Source organism: Tachyglossus aculeatus, chromosome 5 (assembly GCF_015852505.1).
Source record: "Tachyglossus aculeatus isolate mTacAcu1 chromosome 5, mTacAcu1.pri, whole genome shotgun sequence".
NCBI classification, from domain to species: domain Eukaryota; kingdom Metazoa; phylum Chordata; class Mammalia; order Monotremata; family Tachyglossidae; genus Tachyglossus; species Tachyglossus aculeatus.
The window spans coordinates 18,088,712-18,113,409 of NC_052070.1; the positions used below are offsets into that span (position 1 = coordinate 18,088,712).

At 43.7% G+C, this 24,698-nt stretch overlaps 1 protein-coding gene across 1 annotated transcript in view; it reads left to right on the forward strand.

Annotated features, from left to right (window-relative positions):
* Positions 1-24,698, forward strand: part of MTCL1 (microtubule crosslinking factor 1) — a 187,134-nt gene that overhangs the window by 20,152 nt on the left and 142,284 nt on the right. The window contains 2 exon segments of the mRNA XM_038746495.1: positions 891-1,115; positions 5,014-5,172. Coding sequence (XP_038602423.1) covers positions 891-1,115; positions 5,014-5,172 — 384 coding nt within the window.

The window sequence follows — 24,698 nt, forward strand, 5'->3', positions numbered from 1 at the left end:
TAAGACCTCAATAAATACGATTGAATGAATGAATTAATGAATGAATGACTATGACAGGGACTGTGTCCAACCCGATTAGCTCATATCTACTCCAGTGCTTAGAACAGTGTCTGGCACAAAGTAAGTGCTTAACAAATACCATGAAAAAGTAAAAACTTGAGCAATCCACGTGGTATGAGTTATTCAAAGCAAAGAGAGGTTTTCATGCTTAGGATTGTGTACCAAACAGCGTGAGGCTGTGCTATAGTTCTGATAGTAGTAAACTGTAATTTAAGGTCATGACTCAGTGCTGTGCCAATTTCATCTTAATTTGTTTGAGGGAGGAAAGAATTACAGCATAATTGGTTCTGAGGGTTTGGTCTGGTAATCATGGACTGTTTATCATTTCTAGGGTCACTCGTGGCTAACCTGGGAATGGAGGGAGAGTTATAATGGCTTTCATCCTTTCTTGTACAGCCAGAGAGCCTACTGCTGGGTTGCTGTAGGAAATCTAGTGTGGGGAGTGCCCGTAGAGCTTATATATCTTGGGAAGCAGCATGGCGTAGTGGCTAGAGCACGGGCTTGAGAGTCAAAAGGTCATAAGTTCTAGTCCCAGATCTGCCACTTGCCTGCTGTGTGACCTTGGGCAAGTCACTTCTCTTCTCTGGGCCTCAGTTCCCTCACCTGTCAAATGGGGATTGAGACTGTGAGCCCCACGTGGGACAGGGATTGTCTCCAACCCGATTTGCTTGCATCCACCCCAGAGCTTAGTACAGTGCCCGGCATATAGTGAGCAATTAAATGCCATAATAACAATAATTATTATTAATAAGCTGGATTTCTGGTGATTTTTCTTTTTTTTTTTTTGATGGCATAGACCTGAACAACTGTTGTGTTTGGGCTCCCAATAGGATGAACTGGATGAACTCCGGGCTGAAATGGAAGAGATGCGAGACAGCTACTTAGAAGAAGATGTTTACCAGCTTCAGGAACTCAGGCGGGAATTGGACCACGCAAACAAAAACTGCCGAATTCTGCAGTACCGTCTCAGGAAAGCTGAGCAGAAGAGCCTGAAGGTTGCTCAGACGGGCCAGGTGGATGGCGAGCTCATTAGAAGTCTGGAGCAGGATCTAAAGGTGAGGCGGGGGCCTTGAGTCGTCCTACTCTTTATTACGTGCTTACTGGGTTCAGAGAACTCTTCTAAGCAGTGGGAAAGAATATGGAGGTGGGAATTAGACCTGATCCCTGTCCCTTGGGGTGGGAGGGCACTCGAACCTTTTTGGACCTTGGAATTAAAAGTCAAAATAAGTTTCAGAGTACGGACATTTCTAGCTTCTTGTTGCACTCTAATGGAGGAGGACCTAGAGTTATGCCAATGAGAAGCCTAGGGGATAGAGCATAGGCATGGGAGTCAGAAGTGCCTGTGTTTTAATACCGGCTCTGGACTTGTCTGCTGTGTGACCTTGAGCGAGTCATTTAACTTCTCTGTGCCTCAGTTCCCTTATCTGTAAAATGGGGATTAAGACTTTGAGCCTATGTGGGACAGAGACTGTGTCCAACCTGAGTAGCTTGTATCTACCACGGGACTTAGAACAGTGTTTGACACATAAGAAGTGTTTAACAAATACTATTATTATTATTATTATTTAGGAATCTATAGGATGGACTGCTGAAAGACCATCACAGCAGGCAGGCCAACTTGGTGGGCAGCAGTCAGAAAGGGGGATGCTGTTCTTGAGCCAGGGCTTCATCAGACATGGCCTAGTGGATAGAGCACGGGCCTGGGAGTGAGAAGGTCATGGGTTCTAATCCCGGCTCTGCCATTTGTCTGTAGTGTGACCTTGGGCAAGTCACTTCACTTCTCTGGGCCTCAGTTACCTCATCTGTAAAATAGGGATTGAGACTGTGAGCCTCACATGGGACAGGGATTGTGCCCAACCCGATTTGCTCGTATCTACCTCGGCGCTTAATACAGTGCCTGGCATGTAGTAAGTGCTTAACAAATGCCATTATTATTATTAATGTTATTATTATTATTATTTTCATCATCATCATCAAGATTTGGTTACCAAGAGGCAAGATGGAAAATAGAGATAGTTCCCTTAGTGCAGCAGCGAGGAACGGTCTTTATGCAAACACACCGAGGAACAGAACATAAGTCATGTCTCTGTCTTTTCAGCCTCCTTGGCACATATGGTTAGAATCTCACTCTGTTACATTATAGTCAGTGAAGAATAATTGCTACACACACACTGGTTGCCCAAGCCTCAGCTAACCAGAGGCAGGAGAATATGCAGAGGTTGTGGGAGACGTTCTTGGGAAGAAATACAAAGAAAGACTATCAATCCAACTGCCCTAAAGATCAATTTAAAAAGACAGTCAGAGAAAGAGGAAGACTGGTAGAGATGCCAGAAAAGTAAGGCTCAGAGATCTACCCACGCCCCTGCAGAACTGTATGCTAGCCCTGTTGTTGGTACAATGGATTTAGGAGATTGGGTTTCTCATCTCAGTTCTGCCTTTGGCAAAGACTCCGCAAGAACTTGGCAATCAATCAATGGTATTTACAGAGTGAAAGGATATGTGCATAATTGCTGTGGTGGGGAGGCGGATTTATAAAAAAGGCTTAGGAGGTCCAGATAAAGAAGGGAGGGAAGATGAGTCAAGGAAGGTTTCCTGGGAGCGATAGGATTTTAATAGGGGACAGTAGTGTTCTGTTGGATGTGAAGTGGAAGGAAGCTCCACGTAGGAGGGAGGGTGTGAAAGATGAGATCGAGGAAGAGTAAGTAGGTTGGTGCAAGAGGAGCAAAGCGTGTGGCCTGGGTTGTAGTTGGAGAGGAGCAAAGACAGATAGTAGGGAGAGAGTCTTGGAGTCACGTATTCATTCTGTCACCAAACTGTCAGTTCTACCTTCCAAACATCACTAAAATCTGCCCTTCCCTCTCTATCCAAACTGCTACCACACTGATCCAAGCACTTATATTCCTGACCTCCTGCATCAGCCTCTAGACTGCAAGCTGGTCATGGGCAGCGAATTTGACTGCAAACTCTGTTGTACTATCCCAAGTGCTTAGTACAGTGCTCTGCACACAGTAAGCACTCAATAAATATCAGTGATTGGTTGATTGATCAGCCTCCTTGCTAACTTCCCTGTTTCCTCTCTCTCCCCACTCCAGTCCATTCTTCACCCTGCTGCGTGGATCATTTTTCTAAAAAAAAAAGTTCAGTCCATGATTCCCCACTGCTCAAGAACTGCTAGTGGTTGCCCATCCCCTCCACATCAAACAGAAACCCCTTACCATTGTCTTTGAAGCACTCTACCACTTTCCCCCCTCCTGTCCTGCCTCACTGAATTTCTGCTGCAACCCAGCCTGCTCACTTCGCTCCACCTATTCACTGTAACTCCATCGTATCTTTCCCACCACCAAACCCTTGCCTACATCCGCACTCTGGCCTGAAACTTTCATATGCGACAGACCACCTTCAGTGTTTTATTAAAACTGCATCTCCTCTCAGAGACCTTCTCCAACTAAGCCCTCATTTGGCCTACTCCCTCTCCCTTCTGCATTGACCTTGCATTGGGATTCATATCAATCATTCAGTGGCATTTACTGCATACTTACTGTGTGCAGAACACTGTGCTAAGTACTGGGGAGAGCACAATGCAGCAGAGTTTGTATAAACGTTCCCTGCCCACAACTAACTTACAGTCTAGAGGGGGAGACAGACATTGACATAAATAAATAATTTGTGGATATGTACATAAGTGCTGTGGGGCTGAGTATGGAGCAGACATCGAATGCCCAAAGGGCATAGATCCAAGTGCATTAATTGACCCAGAAGGGAGAGACTGTATGCTCACTGTGGGCAGGGAATGTGTCTATTGTTATACTGTATTCTCCCAAGCACTAAGTACAGTGCTTTGCGTACAGTAAGCACTCAATAAATACGATTGAATGAAGGAATGAGAGAGAGCCAGAGACTTTCTCATTGTACTTTATTAAAAGTGTATTAACTCTACATTACAACTTAAATAATCTACTCATTCAAACTAGATTTATTACCCACCCCCTCTTTAGTTAAAAATAGTGAAGTTTTGCAGTAGGATTTTCTTTTCGAGATGCTTTAATCTGAAATTCTTACAATGCCATGAGAGACATTAGTGATGTTGTTCATGCCTAAGATTGAGGAGATAGAGGAAAAACAAAATTTGTACAGGTTTTCTCCATATTCCAATAGCTGAAACTGGGACACTGAGAAATTTGAAGTTCCATTCCCATTTTTGTTTAATCTTTGAACTCACAGGTTGTCAAATAGTCTAAAATATTAGACCGTTTATTGAATGATTATGCATTTATTCCCACTTTTATATCTAAAGCATTTGTGAAATCCCATTTAATTTTTCATTATGAGACCAGGGAAGGACCTTTGCAGTTCCGTAAAATTTTAAAGGCTCAGCAGTTAAAAGTGTCATTTAGATGGTGATGTGTGTGGGGGTCTTCCAGAGTATGAAAAGTAGATTTCCCCAGTGCTGCAAGGCTGTCAATTATTAAGGAATTTATCTCCTCAAAGGCCCGCATAACTTTCTGCTTTGTTGTAGCTTAGGTTTTTGAAATATTATTTTAATGGGTACGACTTTCTTTCCCAATAGGACATGAAAACAGTTAAGTTCCATTCAGAACTTAACTGAAAAGGCAGGTGAGGTTGGGTTAAAAACTACATTCATAGTGAAATGCTGTAAAATAATCAGTCTCTGAATAGGTCAACTCAAGAAATGTATATCTTCCTTTGATAACTTGTACATTGTGTTCCAACCCAGTGCCCCAGTTTAATGTGAAATAGCTGAAGTAGTACATTTCTCAAGGGGATGCTGTGATCTATTTGAAAATATTTTTGGACTGCCGACATTCTTGCTACTTGATGCAGTTCAGTGTGTGTCAATTTTCCATCGCCAGACTTTTCAAAGCTGGCCTGGTTAGACCCCATTCCTGTGCAAAGTTCACCGCATGATAATAATGCATATTGTGTTCTACACAGGTAGCCAAAGATGTATCTGTCAGACTGCACCATGAACTGGAGAGTGTAGAGGAAAAGCGAGCTAAAGCAGAAGATGAAAATGAGATTCTCCGACAGCAGATCATTGAGGTGGAGATATCCAAGCAAGCTCTCCAGAACGAGCTGGACAGGTTAAAAGAGGTAAAAGCCCACAGCATCCCCGGTTCTGGGCCTACGCTTAGTGACTGGGGATGCAGACCATCGGAAGCCTTTGACCAATCAATCAGTTGTATTCATTTTTTTTATGGTGTTTAAGTGCTTAGTATGTGCCAGGCACTGTGCTAAGCGCTGGGAAGCAGCATGGCCTAGTGGAGAGTACATGGGCCCGGGAGTTGGAAGGTCCTGGGTTCTAGTCCCGATTCCACCAGTTGTCTCCTGTGTGATCTTGGGCAAGTCACTTCGCTTCTGTGGGCCTCAGTTACCCCATCTGTAAAATGGGGATTAAGACTCTGAGCCCCATGTGGGACAGGGACTGTGTCCAACCTGATTAGATTGTATCTACCTAGTGTGCGGCACATAGTAAGTGCTTAACAAATACCATCATTATTATTATTAGAAGGTGATCACGTTGGACAGACCCTGTCCTACATGGGGCTCGCGGTTTTAATCTCCATTTTACAGATGAGGTAACTGAGGCACAGAGAAGTTAAGCGACTTGTCCAAGGTCACACAGGAGACAAGTGGTGGACCCGGGATTGGAACCCAAGTCCTTCTGACTCCCAAGCCCATGATTCATCTATTAGGCCATGCTGTTTCTCTTTATTGATCATATTCCGTGTGCAGAACACTGAATTTAAGTGCTTGGTAGAGTACAGTGACCAAAAGCTGATCCCTACAGTCACCTTCTAGTTTTGCCAGGGCCAAACTTTCCTACATTCAGTGAGGAATATTTAAACAGAACTGAAAACAGTGGGTCTCTCATTTGGGGTTTTCCGCTCGGTGACAGTTAAGCGATTGTTCACGGTATATTAAATCTGAGTTTACGGTTACATTTCCACGTGTTCTACTATGATGCATAATGTTCACTTATGGAGACGATCCCATCAGTACAGAAACAGCCATTGGGTAACTCCTTCAAGAAGCAAATAACTTATTTTTTCCTGTTATTTTTCAATTGAGTCTTCTGTTGTGAAATTTTGGTTGCTGTTCCTCCGTGTCTCTCTCCCTCTTCTCCCCCTTCTTCTGATTGTGAGCCCTTTGTAGGCCAGAGACCTTTCTTGATAAACAATTACATGTTCTGTCTAAGGCTCAGGGCAGAGCTTTGCCTGTTACAGCCTCTTAATAAATGAATGTGACTGCAGTGAATGGGGGAGAGTGACTTTTGTTATTAATAAGGCGGTTCACGAAGTAGAGGAATGTGGGCAAGGTGGGTGTCTGGAAGAGAGACTGGAAGGAAAGGCCGCCATTTTATCTGATGTTCTGTAGTACCTTGATTTTAGTACCTGAATGTCAGCCCACTACTATTGTAGAGATTTTTCAAACCAGTCCGTGGATTGTTCAGTAGAAATAAAATCAGTCATTTAGCCTCTGAGCTCCTGTCTACGGTCCAGAGAGCTGGCATGATTACAAACTCGTTCTGAGACTACTGGCATGAGGCCCAATTTCTCATCAATGAAGATGTGAAAAATCATGTTGATGCTGTGTCAGGTTTTTGTTGTTGTTTTTTGGACTGCTAGAGCAGTAGAGGATGTTGCCAGAACATTGGGTCTCACAAAATCCGAGTTCTTGACATGGTCTTGGTCTGAAGAGCTAGAGGCAAAAAATGATGGATGGATATAGCTCTGAAGTGGATAAGGAGAGGTTTCCTGACAGCCGCCAGGGAAAGGCCAGGCTGCTGCTGCGTACTTTAGCTTCTGATGTTCACAAGAGCATTTCCTCTTGGCAAAGGCAAGAACAGAAAGCCATGCCTTTGGATTTAAGGGTTTTTCCCTTCCCACACTCAGCTTTTGTCATACCAAGCTCCCTGGTCCCTCATAATAATAATAATGATGATAATGATAATAGACTAGAATGATGATAGTTGCTAAGATATGGAAGTAGATTGCACATAGTTCCTGTGCCTTATGGGGCTCACGATCTAAGCAGGAAGGAGAACAGGTATTGAATCTCCATTTTATAGATTAGGAAACTGAGGCACAGAAAAGGTAAATGACTTTTCCCAGGTCAGGCAAATAACAAAACTGGGGTTAGAATCCAGTTCTCCTTACTCCCAGGCCCACACTCCTTTCACTAGGCCACTCTGGCTCTTAAAATAGCTTCTCTAATTTCCATCTTGGGAGGGAAGTTTGCTAAAACAAATTGGAATAAGGGAAGAAACAGGAAGAGTATTAAAGAAAATGATTTGAGAATTTGTGGACCGTGAGAAAATCCCTGAGGACTGGAAAATAGCAAATATACTCATCTTCCTAAAGGAGAAATACCAAAATCCTGGGCATTATAGACCAATAAGGCTCAACATTGATACCTGAAAAGTTATTAGCCGGGAGAAAACTGAGCAGTAGCTTAATAGATTTAGGTCCTTGAAGCGTTTTTATGGGGAGCAGGAACAGGTCTACCAACTTTGTTGTATTGTACTGTCCCAAGCACTTAGTACATTGTTCAGCACACAGTAAATGCTCAATAGAGACTATTGATGGGAGGTGTTCTCCAAGAGAGCAAGAAAAATTGGTATTTTATTAGAGGAGAGCTATTTGTTGGACATAAAGAGGAATTCTTGATTATCAGCATGATCCAACGTGGGAGCAGACTTCCAAGTGAGATCTTTGAGGAAAGAACAAGTGTCATCTGTCCTGGTGCACTTTATTTTTCTCCTGGTTGAAGCTAAGGAACTGGACCAGATTATCTCTTGGTCCTTCCTCCCATCTCTGGGATTTTCTGAAGTAGTCATCTTTTATAACTGAAAATGTGACAAACTAAAAAAGTTAAGATTAGCTGATACACTGAGCAAGGTTCATTCCTTCATAAAACCAAAGGCCAGGGGAGTGAAGTTTCTCTCATTCTGAGGGTATCTGTTATTGAATCCTAAAATCATAGTTATGAGCTGGTGAGAAAAAACTGCATCTTCCTTCTTGTAGCACTGTTTTCTGTCTACAAGTCTGTGCAAGAGTGTAGGCAGGTTGATGGGAAAGTCAACAGTCTATAATCCACTGGGTCCCAGGGGCCTCAAAGGATAATAACTGTGGTATTTGCTAAGTGCCTATTATGTGCCAAGCACTGTACTAAGCACGGGGGTAGTTACAGGATAATTAGGTTGGACACAAGCCCTGTCCCAGAATGCTCAGAAGTTTTGCAATCCGGTGGAGGGGCTCTCCCTCCCAGCTGGGATAGTCAATGGTGGCTCACCCACCTATCACCTTGATTTTAAATCTTTTCCACTGCTTGCTTATAGTCATAATGATACTACTCTAGACTGTAAGCTCGTTGTGGGCAGGAAATGTCACTGTTTTTTGTTCTGTTGTACATTCCCAAGCACTTAGTACAGTGCTCTGCAACAGTAAGTGCTCAGTAAATACGATTGAATTTTAGGATCCTCGTGATATTTTTTTCAATCTCCTAGGTAAATGGGCAAGTATTATTGCCTCAAGCAAAATCCCAGCATCCTGGCTTGCTGGACAGTGGGTGGTAGTAAGGAGGAGCGGAATATTTACACAAAAGTTGACAAAACTGGGTAGAGCAGGTTTGTAGTAGGGGGGGAAACCCAGCTCCTTTGCAGCTGCTGTGTATTCTCTGGTTGTCCTTTGTCTGTGCTGGCGGAAGGGAGAAGAGTAGAGATCTGGGGGCTGAGCCAGCCACCGGAGTAAGTCAGGCTGTGGTCGTCCCAGAGCTCAAGCTGCTCCACAAAGGATGCCCCGTGGAAACAGACAAAGGCAAGAGGGGATTAGTCGCAGGGCAGCAGCTGCAGAAGGGAATGGTTAAGCTAGGCTTGAATAAAGCTGGGCAGTGGGGAAGAAAGGGGGATTTATTCTCAGTGGACCTGCCAGGGAGAGCAGCTGATAACCTCTTCTTGCTGTTGAAAGCTTTGGGGTAGAGAGAGAGAAAAAGAGCTGGGCGGGTGGTGGGTGAGAGAGGGAGAAAGGAGGGAAGGAGAGGCGGGAGAGAGAGAATATGAGGGAGACTTGGCCGTTACCACTGAACCATTCAGAGAGTAAGACCATCCAGTTAGGATACCATAGCCAAAGGGAACCCCCCTCCACTGGGATCATGGTTCACAATAGATCATTAATAAGCACAAAATTGGCCCCACATGCCAGGTTGCACCATCCCAGTATAATCTGGTGGATACACTCATTTACAGCAAAGGAGTGTGCTTTTTGTAGCTAAAGAAATCCCAAATTCTTCCCACACTCCTTCCCTTAGTTCTCTGGTCATCACAGAGTCCTGCCTGATGAGTAAATCCCTCCTGTCCTTTGATGACATTATATAGGAACAGAAAGGTCCTTTTTCTGGTGATGGAAATAGAACTGATTCCTCCTTCTTTTCATGAGAGTACGCAGGAATGTTTTTCCAGAATTCCTCTTCCTGTAAGTTGTTGTGGCAGTCCTCCTTTTGACGACAGTACGCGGGAGCCCTTTTGTTGAGAGATCTTTGTTTTGATGCTGGCGAGCGTGACCCTTGAGAGGAAGTTTCTCCTGAGTAATTGCAGAGATGATTAGCTTGTCCATCCTGGACTGATGTGGGTATCTTGCTGATATTCTTTTGCAGCTGACATGCCATGTGCCCAGTGGGCCACTGGTAATATCCACAAATATCTGGCGTTAAGCACTATGGCATACATAGGTGATTAATGTCCCTTTTCTTAGCCTTTTCCATTTCATTCAATTGTATTTATTGAGTGCTTACTGTGTGCAGAGCAGTGTACTAAGCACTTGGGAAGTACAAATCAGCAACATATAGAGACGGTCCCTACCCAACAACGGGCTCACAGTCTAGAAGGGGAAGACAGACAACAAAACAAGTAGATAGGTGTCAATACCATCAGAATAAATAGAATTATAGCTATATGCACATCATTAATAAAATAAATATAGTAAATATGTACAAATAAAATAGAGTGATAAATATGTACAAATATATACAAGTACTGTGGGGAAGGGAAGTGGGTAGGGCAGAGGGAGGGAGGGGGATCGTCTGCATGGTCTGCAGACAATCCCAAGGAAAACCACTGGAAGGATGGGTGGAGAAGCAGCGTGAACTAGTGAATAGAGCACAGGCTTGGTAGTCAGAAGGACCTGAGTCCTAATTCCAGATCCACTACTTGTCTTCTTTGTGACCTTGGGCAAGCCATTTAACTTCGTTGTGGGCAGGCAGTGTCTGTTTATTGTGATATTGTACTCTCCCAAGCACTTAGTGCAGTGCTCTGCACACAGTAAACAATAAATATGAGTGAATGAATGAATGAACTTCTCTGTGCCAGTTACCTCATCTGTAAAATGGGGATGAAGACTATGAGCCCCATGTGGGACATGGACTGTGTCCAACTTGATTATCTTCTACCTGCCCCAGCGCTTATTACAGTGCCTGATGCATAGCAAGTGCTTAACAAATACCATTAAAACAAAGAAAAAAAGGTTCTCACTTGGAGCATTTTCACACATCTTCTAAAACGTTTGCCCTCTTTAGGTGTAATAATAAATAACTCCTTGAATTGGTAAGGCGCTTTTATTTTTTGTAAGGCACTTTCACATCTATGATCTCATTTTATTCTCACATCCATTTGGGGTAGGGAGAGAAAAGTATTTTTATCCTCGTTTCACAGATGAGAACTAAGGCTAGAGAGGTTAAATCAATCAATCAATCAATCGTATTAATTGAGCGCTTATTGTGTGCAGAGCACGGTGCTAAGCGCTTGGGAAGTACAAGTTGGCAACATATAGAGACAGTCCCTACCCAACAGTGGGCTCACAGTCTAGAAGGGCTCACAGTCTAGAAGTCTAAATGATGTGTCTGAGGTCACACGGCAGGTCAGTGGTTCTAGAACCCAGATCTTTGACTTCTAGACGTGTGCTTTTCCCACTGGACAGTTCTTACAGTGGTTCATTTTCTTAGCGTTGTCATGCTTAACCAGCGGGAGGTGAGGGAACTAGATGAGGAGAAGGGTGTAATGATGTCTTGGAGAGACATGAGACAGGATTGGGTTTGGCAGAGCATTCTCTGGAATGAGATAGAAAGAAGAAGCAGTGTGGCCTAGTCGAAAGAGCATGGACCTGGGTTCTAATCCCAGATTTGCCACTTAACAATAATAATATTAATAATAATAATGGCATTTATTAAGCACTTACTATGTGCGAAGCACTGTTCTAAGCGCTGGGGAGGTTACAAGGTGATCAGGTTCTCCCACGGGGGGCTCACAGTCTTAATCCCCATTTGACAGATGAGGGAACTGAGGCCCAGAGAAGTTAAGTGGCTTGCCCAAAGTCACACAGCTGACAAGTGGCAGAGCCGGAATTTGAACCCATGACCTCTGACTCCAAAGCCCGGGCTCTTTTCCACTGAGCCACGCTGCTTCTCAAGCTGCTGCTTCTCTTCACTTGTCTGCTGAATGATGTTTCTCAAGTCACTTAACTTCTCTGTGCCTCAGTTACCTCATCCGTAAAGTAGGGATTAGGACCGTGAGCCCCATGTGGGACATGGACTGTGTCCAACCTGATTAACTCATATCTACCCCAGTGCTTAGTACAGTGTCAGGTACATAGTAGGGGCTTAACAAATATGAAAAGTGTGCAAAACAAGTGGGTAAAAATCTCAAGAGTTTACATTGTAGGGTTTTTTTTTTTAAGTGTCTGTGAAAGCTGGTGGGGAAACTGTCGTTCATCCTGTCCTCTGAATTCAATGTTTGTGGAAGACATTTGGGTGGTTGGCAGCAGCATCATTCATTCATCCCTCACCTGCTCCATGTGCTCCAATCCATTCTGCTTTTGGACTCTGGCCCATCCCTAAATCATGAACTATAGGCAGCGTGGCTTAGTGGATAGAGCACAGGCCTGGGAATCATCATCATCATCATCAATCATATTTATTGAGCGCTTACTATGTGCAGAGCACTGTACTAAGCGCTTGGGAAGTACAAATTGGCAACATATAGAGACAGTCCCTACCCAACAGTGGGCTCACAGTCTAAAAGGGGGAGACAGAGAACAAAACCAAACATACTAACAAAATAAAATAAATAGAATAGATATGTACAAGTAAAATAAATAAATAAATAAATAGAGTAATAAATATGTACAAACATATATGCATATATGCAGGTAGTTATATAGGTAGAATCAGAAGTTAATGGGTTCTGATCCTGGCTCCTCCTGAGCCCTCTGACCTGAGGTGGCCATTGTCAGGTCCCTCTGTCTGTCCCAGCCTGGCTCAGGGAGGTGTCAGAATCTCTGAAGGATGTGTGTGTGTGTGTGTGTGTGTGTGTGTGTGTGTGTGTGTGTTAGCTGGGGGGATGGGGGTGGAGGGGGTGGGGGAGAGGTGTGCTTCTGGCCCCCAGGAAGGGACTGTTTCCACCTGATTTGCTTGTATCTGTCCCACCTCTTAGTTACGGTGCCTAGCACATAGTAAGCACTTAACAAATACCTCAGTTGTTATTACACACACTTTCTGATGCCCCTCGCTCTCCATCCACCCCCTTCCCTTCCCTGTTGTCCCCCGTCCCCATCCCTGCAGACCTGGGCCTGTTCTCCACAAAGACCCCCTACCCCTTTTTCTTTCCCTCCATCCCTCCCATCTCCGCTTTCTTTCCTTGATAGTTGTTTTGATGTGTGTCTTCCCCCTTCTAGACTGTAAGCCCGATGTGGGCAGGGATTGTCTTTATTGCTGTATTGTACCTTCCAAGCACTTAGGAAAATGCTCTGCACACAGTAAGTGCTCAATAAATACGAATGAATGAATGAATGTCTGCTGTGTGACCTTGAGCAAGTCACTTCACTTATCTGGGCCTCAGTTACCTATCTATAAAATGGAGATTAAGAGTGTGAACCCTATGTGGGACAGGGACTGTACCCAACCTGACTACCTTGTATCTGCCCCAGAGCTTAGAACGTACTTGGCACATAGTAAACGCTTAACAAGTACCATAATTGCTATTATTATTATTATTAGGAGATGTTCCAGGAGCTAGTACATGGGAAGTGGGCCCAATGCGTAGAAACCCTGTGTAAAGCTTCCATCTCAGCTTGGACAAGTAAAGGGTATATGGAATTTATAACTACAAGAAGTTCTGCAAGGAGAAACTGTTAGGTGGTTCAATAATAATAATAATAATAATAATAATAATGACAGCATTTATTAAGCGCTTACTATGTGCAAAGCACTGTTCTAAGTGCTGGGGAGGTTACAAGGTAATCAGGTTGTCCCACAGGGGGCTCACAGTCTTCATCCCCATTTTACAGATGAGGGAACTGAGGCCCAGAGAAGTTAAGTGACTTGCCCAAAGTCACACAGCTGACATTTGGCGGAGCTGGGATTTGAACCCATGACCTCTGACTCCAAAGCCCGGGCTCTTCTCCACTGAGCCACGCTGCTTCAAGAAGGATACATTCATGGGCAAGAGGTCCCTAATGCGTTGCTAGGAAGGAAGTTAGGGATGTAGAGGGAAAGCTATTGATTATCAGATGGAATGTCCATAACCATGAAGTTGGTTTTCAAGGAGGGCCACCATTACATAGATTCTCCAAGCATCCAATGGCTGCTTTGAGAAACATAACTCTGGGCTGGATGGGGCATTGTTTTGTTGTTGTTGTTGTTATTTGTATTTTTATGGTATTTGCTAAGTGCTTACAATGTGCCAGGCACTGTACTAAGCCCTGGGGTAGATACAAGCTAATCAGGTTGGACACAATCCATGGCCCTCAAGGGGCTCCCAATCTTAATCCCCATTTTACAGGTGAGTTAACTGAGTGCCAGATAAGTGAAATGACTTGTCCAGGGTCACACAGCAGACAAGTGGTGGAGCCAGGATTAGAACCTAGGTTTTTCTGATTTCTAGGCTCGTGCTTGTGATGACATTATTCAAGGTCCCCTAGATTGCGAGCCTGAAGGGATATGGAGATTGGGTCTAACTTGATTATCTTGTATTTACCCCAGTGCATAGTACAGTGCTTGGCATGTAGTAAGCGCTACAAGTATCATCATATCATTATTTTTATTTTCTCGAGGAACAGTGTTTGGATGTAAGTATAGAGATTTCTGAGGTCTGACTTTATCATCATCCTAGTGCTCTCTATTCTAATCTCACTTCTGACAGAACTGAAAAAGTTTTATCTTATTCTTGGACTCGTACGGTGGTAACACGGAGATAGAATTTATGTTTTTCAGGGAGTAACTTGCTAAACGGAAGGAAGAATGTACTAGCTTGACATTGAGCGCTATGTGACTCACCCTGCCTGTTTCTGCCCAAATCACACAGCAGAAACTGTGCTTTAGTGGTAAGTGCAAGCATATGGATCCTTCTCCTCATCATTGTCAGGAAAAGGAGAAAAAAATTAATTTGACTCAATGTATATATGATAAGGGGAACATGAAGCCAAACCCCAGGTTCATGGGATCTTCATCCCTTAGCTAAATAATCCAAGAAAATTTGATAGGAAATACTTCAGCAATTGCTCTGAGTAGTTTGGGCTATAAATAGGCTTCTAAGGAATTTGTTCTCATCATCATTTGTTTCCTGGTGAATAACAGGTTTGAAAATCATCCAAGGAATAATTTCTGATCACAAAAGTCATTACTGCTGGATACTCCGTCTAGTGAATCAACTAAACCCCCTCTCAACAGCAATGATTTGTCAGTGATCTTGGCAAAGTAGTTACAGTATAAAATAGGAAGTTTGTTGAGGGATAAACAGTGCATCTGCTGATAAACATTCTGGTAGTTCTCCTGGAGTTCTGGGAGTCTGCTCCTTTGGTAGTGCAGACCTGATGTAGCTCTGGAGTAGCTGAATCTTATTTTGGTGTATTACAGCACCTTCCATGAGCACAGCTTTGACCTCAGTTGACTTTTCTGCCCAGATAATGTTACTACTTGGAATACCACATCAGGTTCGGGAGTTAAATGGTTGCTACTGACTTTCCCGGTTGCCAGGATGCATTTCTCTCCGGAAAACTGCAATCTGTCCTCCCTGTAATTACACCCTATTCTCTCCCCACCTTCATTTTCAGTAGTGACAGACCACTCCAGAGGACACTCGGACAGTTGATTGTCAGTCTGTGGGGAAAGCGGAAAGAGCATGGGACTGGGAGCCAGAGGAACTGGGTTCTAATCCTGGCTCCGACTCTTGTTTGCTCTGTGACTTTAGGCAAGTCACTTCTCTTTTCTGGGCTTCAGTTACCTCATCTGCAAAATCGGGATTAAGACTATGAGGCCTATGTGGGACAGGGATTAGTGCCAACCCAATTATCTTATGTCTCCTCCAGATCTTAGTACAGTGCTGGAGGCATAGTAAGTGCTTAATAAATACCATAAAAAGCTCCACTTTTTTTTTTAACAATTTTGTTTCTTCCAAGCTCCTATTACAGTGCTCTGCAAAAAGTAAGTGCTCGGTAAATGTGACCGATTGATTTGTGTCCGTGGGGTCGGTAGCAGCAGTGATGCTGTCCCCTATCCCTTTTCCCCTAACGATACCTTGGTATTTGTCACCAATCTCCAGACTCTTCTAAACTCTGCCCAGTGGCTTGATAACCTGATTACTGGCCTGACTTATTGAGGGGCAGGAGTACAATTCTGACTGTTGGGGACGACTGTTAAATGTGCAAAAGCAGCCCCACTTGTAAGAACAGAAAGAAGCAAATGAATCCAAGTGATAGATGCTGTCAAAGCTGCTTTTTAAAATGAATGAGCTATATACGGCATATATTTCTGAATAATTTGGATTCTGAATTGGAAATTTCCTGGACACTTTTTTGTTGGAGGGGGGAAAGCCAGGTTACAAGGAGGAAAGGAAGTAGCCTGTGTTTTTCAGAAAAATATGTTTCATTTCAGGTGCAAGTTGATGACTGACTGCTATGTGTAATTCTTGGTCCGATTGATTTATTGATTAGCAATCCAAGTTAAATGGTTTTAGGTAAATTCTTGAAATTAAGGATTAGGGATTGCGTGGATCAGTCAAACAATAGTATTTATTGGGTGCTTACTATGTGTAGAGCACTGTACTAAGATTTGCAACAGGATTTCTAGACACAATCCCTACCCACAAAGAGTTTATAGTCTAGAAGGACAGACAGATATTACAATAAATTGCAGATAGGAGGAAGTGGCAAAGTGCAGGAAAATGTAAGTGTTGTGGCACTGAGGTGGGGTGAATATCAAGTGCTTGAGAAGCAATGTGGCCCAGTGGAAAGAGCACAGGCCGGGAGTCAGAGGACCTGGGTTCTAATTCCACTCCTCTTCTTGTCTGCTGTATAACTTTAGGCAAGTTGCAACTTCTCTTTGCCTCAATTACTGCCTCTGTTAAATGGAGATTAAGACTGAGCCACATGTGGGACTTGGACTGTGTCCATCCTGATTAGCTAGTATCTACCCCAGTGCCTAGTATGGTGCTTGACACATAGTGAGTGCTTAATCAGTACCATATAAAAAGTACTTAAGGGGTACATATAGATCTGAGTACATAGGTGATGCAGAGGGGAGGGGAGGTAGAGGAAATGAGAACTTAGGGAAGACTGCTTGGAGGAGAGGCAATTTATGAGGGCTTTGAAGGTGGGGAGAATGGTGGTCTGTAGGATGTGAAGTGGAAGGGGATCCAGCCCAGGAAAAGGATGTAGTCAAGAAGTCAATAGTGAGATAGGGATACAGGGAGTCGGTTGGTGCTAGAGGAGCCAAATCTAAAGATTGCATTGGAGTAGGAAATCAGTGGGATAAGGTAGGAAGGGGAGAACAAATTGAGTACCTTAGAGCCAAAGGTAAGAAGTGTGGAGGTGAATGGGCAACCATTGGAGGATTTTGAGGAGTCAGGAGACTGAACTCTTTTTTAGTAAATTGATCTGGGCAGCCGAGTGAAGGAAAGACTGGAGTGGGGAGAGACAGGAGTCAGGGAGGTCAGTGAGGAGGCTGTTGCAATATTCTAGATGGGAAATAAGTGCTTGGGTCAGCATGTTAGCAGTTTGGATGAAGAGGAAGGGAAGATCCTAAAGATGATGTGAAAGTAGGACTGACAGGACTTGGTGACAGAGAGAATATGTGGGATAAATAAAAGAGGTGACTTGGATTTGAGGATAATGCCAAGGTATGGGCTTGCAAGACAAGAAGGATGGTGGGGCCTACAATACTGGGAAAGTCAAGGAGAGGACAGGGCTTTGGTGGGAGAAAAAAGAATATTGTTTCACACATGCCAAGTTTTGAGGTGTCGGTGGGACATCCAAGTAGAAATATCCTGAAGGCAGGAGGAAATGAAGGACTGCAGAGAAGGAGAGATATCAAGGCTGAAGAGGTACATTTGGGAATCATCCCTGTAGAGATGGTAATTGAAGCTGTGGGAGTGATTGTGTTCTCCAAGGGAGTGGGTGTAGATGAAGAATAGAGAGGAAACCAGAACTGAGCCTTGAGGGACTCCTACAGTTAGGGGGCAGAAGGCAGAGGAGGAGCCCACAAAAGAGACTGAGAATGAGCATCCAGAGTAATAGGAGGAGAACTAGGAGAGGATAGTGTCAATGGAACCAAGGTTAGATCATGTTTCCAGAAGGGGGTGGCTGCTAAGGAAGCATTGTGAAATGTATTAACCTTCCTAAAATGAGTAAGTTTTTGTGTTTTGTCATGAGTGTCACAGTAGAAATTTGCGTAGCATCCAAAACCATTAGTCTTTTTGGTCTTCGGGTGAAGCATCATGGCAAACATCCAGGACTTGGTGCTTGGGACATGATGGGGCTCTGGGGCCCGAGAAACAGAAAACCAGTCACTTCCAGAGTGTCACTTCCTGCAGACATAATCATTACCTTGGGAAACTGGTTTCGAGCCGCGTATCGGCTTTCTTGCTTGTGTGTGACTGCGAGCAATGACGTGGGCTTTGAGCAGCTTGGCTGGGACAAAAGAATTTAGGGAATTTGAGGTGGGCGGTCCAACCCGTTGGTATCTGAGTGAAATGGGATTAGATTTCTGGGCACGGCACTCCAACTGACGTGAGGGGAATCTGGCACCTGGAGCAAGCGCAGAGGATGCCACACACAGAGGACTTTCATTTGGCTGGCGGGCAGTGAATGAATGAGGCACTGATTTTCTTTGCAGCACATCTGAGGGAATCCTGTTGCTACATGTGGAACTCTGGTTGGCGGGGTGAAGGGGACTGGGAGAGGGTTGGTTGCCTTGGCTGCTTATCGTCTTGCCTCTGTCTTTAGATTAGATCCAGCCAGGTAAAGTCATTCCAGCCCTACCAGAAAATCAATGAGAGAACAAACAAACAAAAAGGCCACAAGTTATTGATCGTCTGCACTTTGTAGCATGGATTAATGACTATTTCCCGCTACAGATGGGACGGTCCAAATAACTACTTAAAAAAAAAATATTTTCTTGTAAACTGTCTTCTATTTGCAAAAAAGACATCGCCTGTGAGCACGTGCGTGACTGGAAAGGTCATTGTGGGTCCCACAGTCCCGGCCTCATTGTGTACATCAAATGGCTGCCCCTCATTGTGTTGTTGTTATCATGTTTAATGTCTGTGATGCCTGGTCCTGTTTTCACTTTTGCCTCCTTGTCTCTTGATATTTACAAAACTTTTGCTTGAATGGAGTCATTTCTTTCCTGGTTGCAGTGCACTGGGCAATTGCACAAGAGGTTTCAATGTTTTTTTTGTGAAGTGCAAAGGTGCAGCTTCTCTGAAGATATGAAGTATAGGAAATGTCAGCACTCCACTGATAAGCTTAAATGAATCCAATAGCTCGTCGAAAAAGAATACAATTCGGGGAGGATGTGGCACAAATAGTGTCTCACTTTCCAGTGATTTTTCTTTTCAGAAACACTGAGACGAAGGCAAGTCAGTTGTGAGTTTCTCTCGTAATAAAATTATTCTCTGTAGTTTGATTCATCAATATATTGGCTGATGTTTTCTGCCCATATTTATTCCTCATAGTTGAAGCTAGTTTTATCAGTGTACAGACAACTAATCAGCACAGTATTTAGTGGCTCCTTTCATTATGTCAGGAGAAATTCAGATCTTTTCACAGTAAATTTATTTTAGTTAAAATAAAAAACTTAGGGCAAGTGTGTTTTATTAGCTCAATAATTTCATGTCTATACTGTGGAGACTGTCCCAAAACATTTCATGTTGTTGTCCTTGTTTTCAAAACTGTCAATGAATCAATAAATCAATTTTATTTATTAAGCAAGTACTGTGTGAAGAGCACTGTACTATCTTGGCTCCACCAGTAGTCTGCTGTGTGACCTTGGGGAAGCCACTTAACTTCTCTGTGCCTGTTACCTCATCTGTAAAATGGGGATAAAGACTGTGAGTCCCATATGGGACAACCTGATTACCTTATATCTACCCCAGCGCTTAGAACTTTGCTTAGCATCCAGGAAGTGCTTAACAAATACCATGATTATTATTATTATCTGTCAAGTTGAATTAGACAATGTATTTTTGTTCTAAAAATAATTAGTTTGAAATACAATGGAACTTCGTTTCTCTGTATCTCCGGTCTTACATTCTATCTATGCAGGTTTCTTTTCCATAAATCTGCAGAGTGCAAATTAACATTCCAGTACCTATGATGAAAGGGGCCCTGAATAACCAATTAATCTGTGTAATTTATTGAGCACTTATTGTATGCAGAGCACTTTTTAAGTGCTTGGAACAGCACAGTACAATAGAGTTTGTAATCGCGAACCATGCCCGTTAGGAGCTTGCATACTAGACTAGACACAGGGATCGTGTCTACCAATTCTGTTAGACTGTACTTCCCCAACGTTTAGAACAGTGCTTCACTCATTGTGGGCAGGGAAAGTGTCTGTTTATTTGTTGTATTTTACTCTCCCAAGCGCATAGTACAATGCTCTGCACACAGTAAGCACTCAATAAATACAACTGACTGACTGACAGTAAGTGCTTGGTAAATACGGAAGCAGCGTGGCTCAGTGGGAAAGAGCCCGGGCTTTGGAGTCAGAGGTCAGAGCCCGGGCTTTGGAGTCAGAGGTCATGGGTTTGAATCCCGGCTCTGCCACTTGTCATCTGTGTGACTTTGGGCAAGTCACTTAACTTCTCTGTGCCTCAATTCCCTCATCTGTAAAATGGGGATGAAGACTGTGAGCCCCACGTGGGACAACCTCATCACCTTGTATCCCCCCAACACTTAGAACAGTTCTTTGCACATAGTAAGCGCTTAATAAATGCCATCATCATCAATCGTATTTATTGAGCACTTACTATGTGCAGAGCACTGTACTAAGCGCTTGGGAAGTACAAATTGGCAACATATAGAGACAGTCCCTACCCAACAGTGGGCTCACAGTCTAAAAGGGGGAGACAGAGAACAAAACCAAACATACTAACAAAATAAAATAAATAGGATAGATATGTACAAGTAAAATAAATAAATAGAGTAATAAATATGTACAACCATATATACATATATACAGGTATTATCATTATTATTATTATTAAATATGATTGAGTGACTGAGAGGAAGTGTGGCTTAGTGGAAAGAGCCCGGGCTTGGGAGTCAGAGGTCATGGGTTCTAATTCTGGTTCTGCCACTTATCAGCTGTGTGACTTTGGGCAAGACACTAAGCCTCTCTGTGCTTCAGGTACCTCATCTGTAAAATGGGGATTAGGACTGTGAGCCCCACGTGGGACAACCTGATTACTTTGAATCTACCCTAGTGCTTAGAACAGTGCTTGGCACCTAGTAAGCTCTTAAAAAATACCAAAAATATTATTATTATTTGTCTGAAACTTTGATTGTATCAATGAAAGGTGGCCCTGTCTTCCTTACTCTTCTTCCTAATTTCAGTTTACCATACGGCTGTAGGTTGGGTATCCTACTGCTGCTCATTCTCTTCATGTGTTCCACCCAGTGTAGCCCCTGATAACACAGGGGCTCATAGCTTCCTTTATTATTTTATGTGGTGAAAAATAATCGACATTTACAGGTGTTATGATAGTCTTGTTCAAAATGTATGTAACAGATCTATTTTGGTCTATTTTACAAAACCATAGAGGATGTTCCCCATTTCACCTAAAAATTTGGGTATGAGCAGAGGAACAAAAAAGTCATCCTCGGAGACTGCTCAGAGAGATTGAAAGTCAGAAGGACCTGGGTTCTAATTCTGGCTCCTCTATGTGTCTGCTGTGTGACCTAGGGCAAGTCACTTAACTTCTCTGTGCCTCAATTCCCTCATCTCTAAAATAGGGATTAAGGCTGTGAGCCCCAAATGGAGCAGGGACTGTGTGCAACCTGCTTTGCTTGTATCCACCCCAGCATTTAATACCGTGCATGGCACATAGTAAGCCCTTAACAAATTTCACAATTATTAGTGGTAGTAGTAGCATTTATTGAGCACCCACTTGGTATGGTGCACTGTACTGAGGTACAGAATCATTAAGTGACATGTTCCCTGCCCACAAGGAGTTTATACTCTAACAGGGGAGATTGTAACCCTAATCCCTACAGCCAAGCCCCAAGAATCCCTTGTTTAGATGTGAACCTAAATAGACTCTAAAGTAACCAGTGGTTTGGTTTCGCAAAGGGCATCCAGGGTTTCAGTGGTCCCTCTCTCGTTCTGTATTGATATAGTACCAGAAGCTATTGCCAAGGTGTGTAGTTCTGACATGATGGCAGATTCACACAGATCTGGAAGGGAAATTCAAAGGCTGTGCAATAACTGGAGAATTACTCCAGGATCACACACAATTGGGGGGTTTCCAACAAAATGGTTCATGTGATGTCATCACATTAATAATGATGGTATTTATTAAGTGCTTACTATGTGTCAAGCACTGTTCTAAGCACTGGGTTAGATACAAGCTAATCAGATAGGACACAGTTCCTGTCTGACATAGGGCTCACAGTCTTAATCCCCATTTTACAAAGGAGGTAACTGAGGCACAGAGAAGTGAAGTGACTTGCCCAAGGTCACACAGTAGACAAGCGGCAGAGGCGGAGTTAGAATTTAGGTCCTCTGACTCCTAAACCCATGCTCTGTGTTTGTGCACCTCCTTGTCTGGTGTTCCCAAGGATCATCAGTAGCCTTCCTGCTCATGTCATTAAGCGCTTAGTACAGTGCTCTGCACACAGTAAGTGCTCAATAAATACGATTGATTGATTGATTGAGAAGCAGAGTGGCTTAGTGGAGAGAGCACGGGCTTGGGAGTCAGAGGTCGTGGGTTCTAATCCTGGCTCCGCCACTTGTCAGCAGTGTGACTTTGGGCAAATCACTGAACTTCTCTGTGCCTCAGTTACCTCATCTGTGAAATGGGGATTAAGACTGTGAGCCCCACGTGGGACAACCTGATTACCTTGTATCTCCCCCAGCACTTAGAACAGTGCTTGGCATATAGTAAGTGCTTAACAAATACCATTGTTATTATTATTGTTATTATTGTATTATTATTATTATTATTATTATTACCAGAGGGCTAGCTTCAGATAGTTTCAGAAAACCAACAGGTAACAATAATAATAATAATAATAATAACAATGATATTTGTTAAGCACTTACCATGTGCAAAGCACTGTACTAAGTGCTGAGGTAAATACAAGAAAATCAGGTCCCACATGGGGCTCACAATTTAAGTAGCAGGGAGAACAGTGTTGAATCCATATTTTGCAGATGAGGGAACTGAGACACAGAAATGTTGTTATTTGCCCACAGTCACACAGCAGGTACATGGTGGAGCCAGGATCAGAATTCAGGGCCTCTGACTCCCAGGCTCTTTCTGTTAGGCCACACTGCTTCTAGGGAAATAAGTAGCCCTTCAAACTACCCAGATCCAGACAGAAGTAGAGTAAGCCATTCCTTTCTCTCTGTTCACGACAGATGCTTTTTGAGCATGTGGTTGCACTGTAGGCTAAGTTTCCCCAAGACTTATGTGCAGTATGTTAAGATCTGTTCCAGAACCAGCCCCAACATGATGGCTAAACTTTACATGAAAGTAAAAGCAATTTTTAAGCCTTTTCCCACTCTATTTTGTTCCCCGTGAATTTTCTGCCACCCCAACCCTCCATCCCAAACCTCCAACCCCATCTCCCCAACTCTCTTCCCCCACAGCTTCCATTTGTTTTTTGTTAAAGTTTAATCATATTGACAGCTGCTGATAATAATAGTAATGGTATTTGTTAAGTGCTTACTATGTGCCAAGTACTGTTTTAAGCACTGGGCTAGTCAGGTTGGGCACAGTCTTAATCCCCATTTTATGGATGAGGCAACTGAGGCACAAAGAAATGAAGTTACTTGCCCAAGGTCACACAGCAGACAAGTGGTGAAGCTGGGATTAGAATCTTTGACCTTCTGACACCCAGGCCCGCGCTCTATCCACTACGCACGCTGCTTCTTGTGCAAGCTTGGCTGCTCCTACTGCTCCAACTTTCCCTTCCTGCTCATAATCCTTCTTGCTCCCCCTAGAAGAAGCTGCGGGAATGGGGAAGGGGATAGGGACAGAAGGACAGGGAGGTGGTGGTGGTGGCAGCTGCAACTTGGGAAGGGGCTACACAATCATCTTACCTCAGTCCATCCCTGTCCTTCCGATTAACCATGACTTTGTCTGAGTTGGGAAGGTGGGGCAGGAAACTGGCTCAAAAGGGATTGTGATTGCACTCATCCATGCACTTATTACAGTGCCCTGCACACAAATAAGTGAGCCCATTGTTGGGTAGGGATTGTCCCTATTAGTCCCTATTTGTTGCTGAATTATTCTTTCCAAGCACTGCACTGTGTAGAGCACTGCATCAGTACAGTGCTCTACACACAGTAAGCTGCCTGTCTACTTGTTTTCTTTTGTTATCTCCCCCTTCTAGACTGTGAGCCCATTGTTGGGTAGGGGTTCCCTGTATCTGTTGCCTAATTGTACTTTCCAAGTGCTTAATACAGTTCTCTGCACACAGTAAGCGCTCAATAAATATGATTGAATGAATAAATAAATACGATTGAATGAATGAATTCTCAGTCTGTCCCCTTCGCGGGCTCCTCCTCCCCCTCCCAACCCCTTACTGTAGGGGTTTCTCAAGGGTCAGTTCTTGGTCCCCTTCTATTCTCTATTTATATTCACTCTCACTCCCTTGGTGAACTCATTTGCTCCCATGGCTTCAACTATCATCTCTATACTGATGACACCCAAATCTACATCTCCACCCCTGCTCTCTCTCCCTCTCTCCAGGCTCATATCTCCTCCTGCCTTCAGGACAGCTCCATCTGGATGTCTGCCTGCCATCTAAAACTCAACATGTCGAAGACTGAGCTCCTTATCTTCCCTCCCAAGCCCTGTCCTCTCCCTGAATTTCCCATCACTGTAGACAGCACTACCATCCTTCCCATCTACAAGCCCACAACCTTGGTGTCATCCTTGACTCCGCTCTCTCGTTCACCCTACACATCCAATCCATCACCAAAACCTGCCGGTCTCACCTCTATGACATCACTAAGATCTGCCTTTTCCTCTCCATACAAACCGCTACCTTGTTCATTCAATCTGTCATCCTATCCCGACTGGATTACTGCATCAGCCTCCTTTCTGATCTCCCATCCTCCTGTCTCTC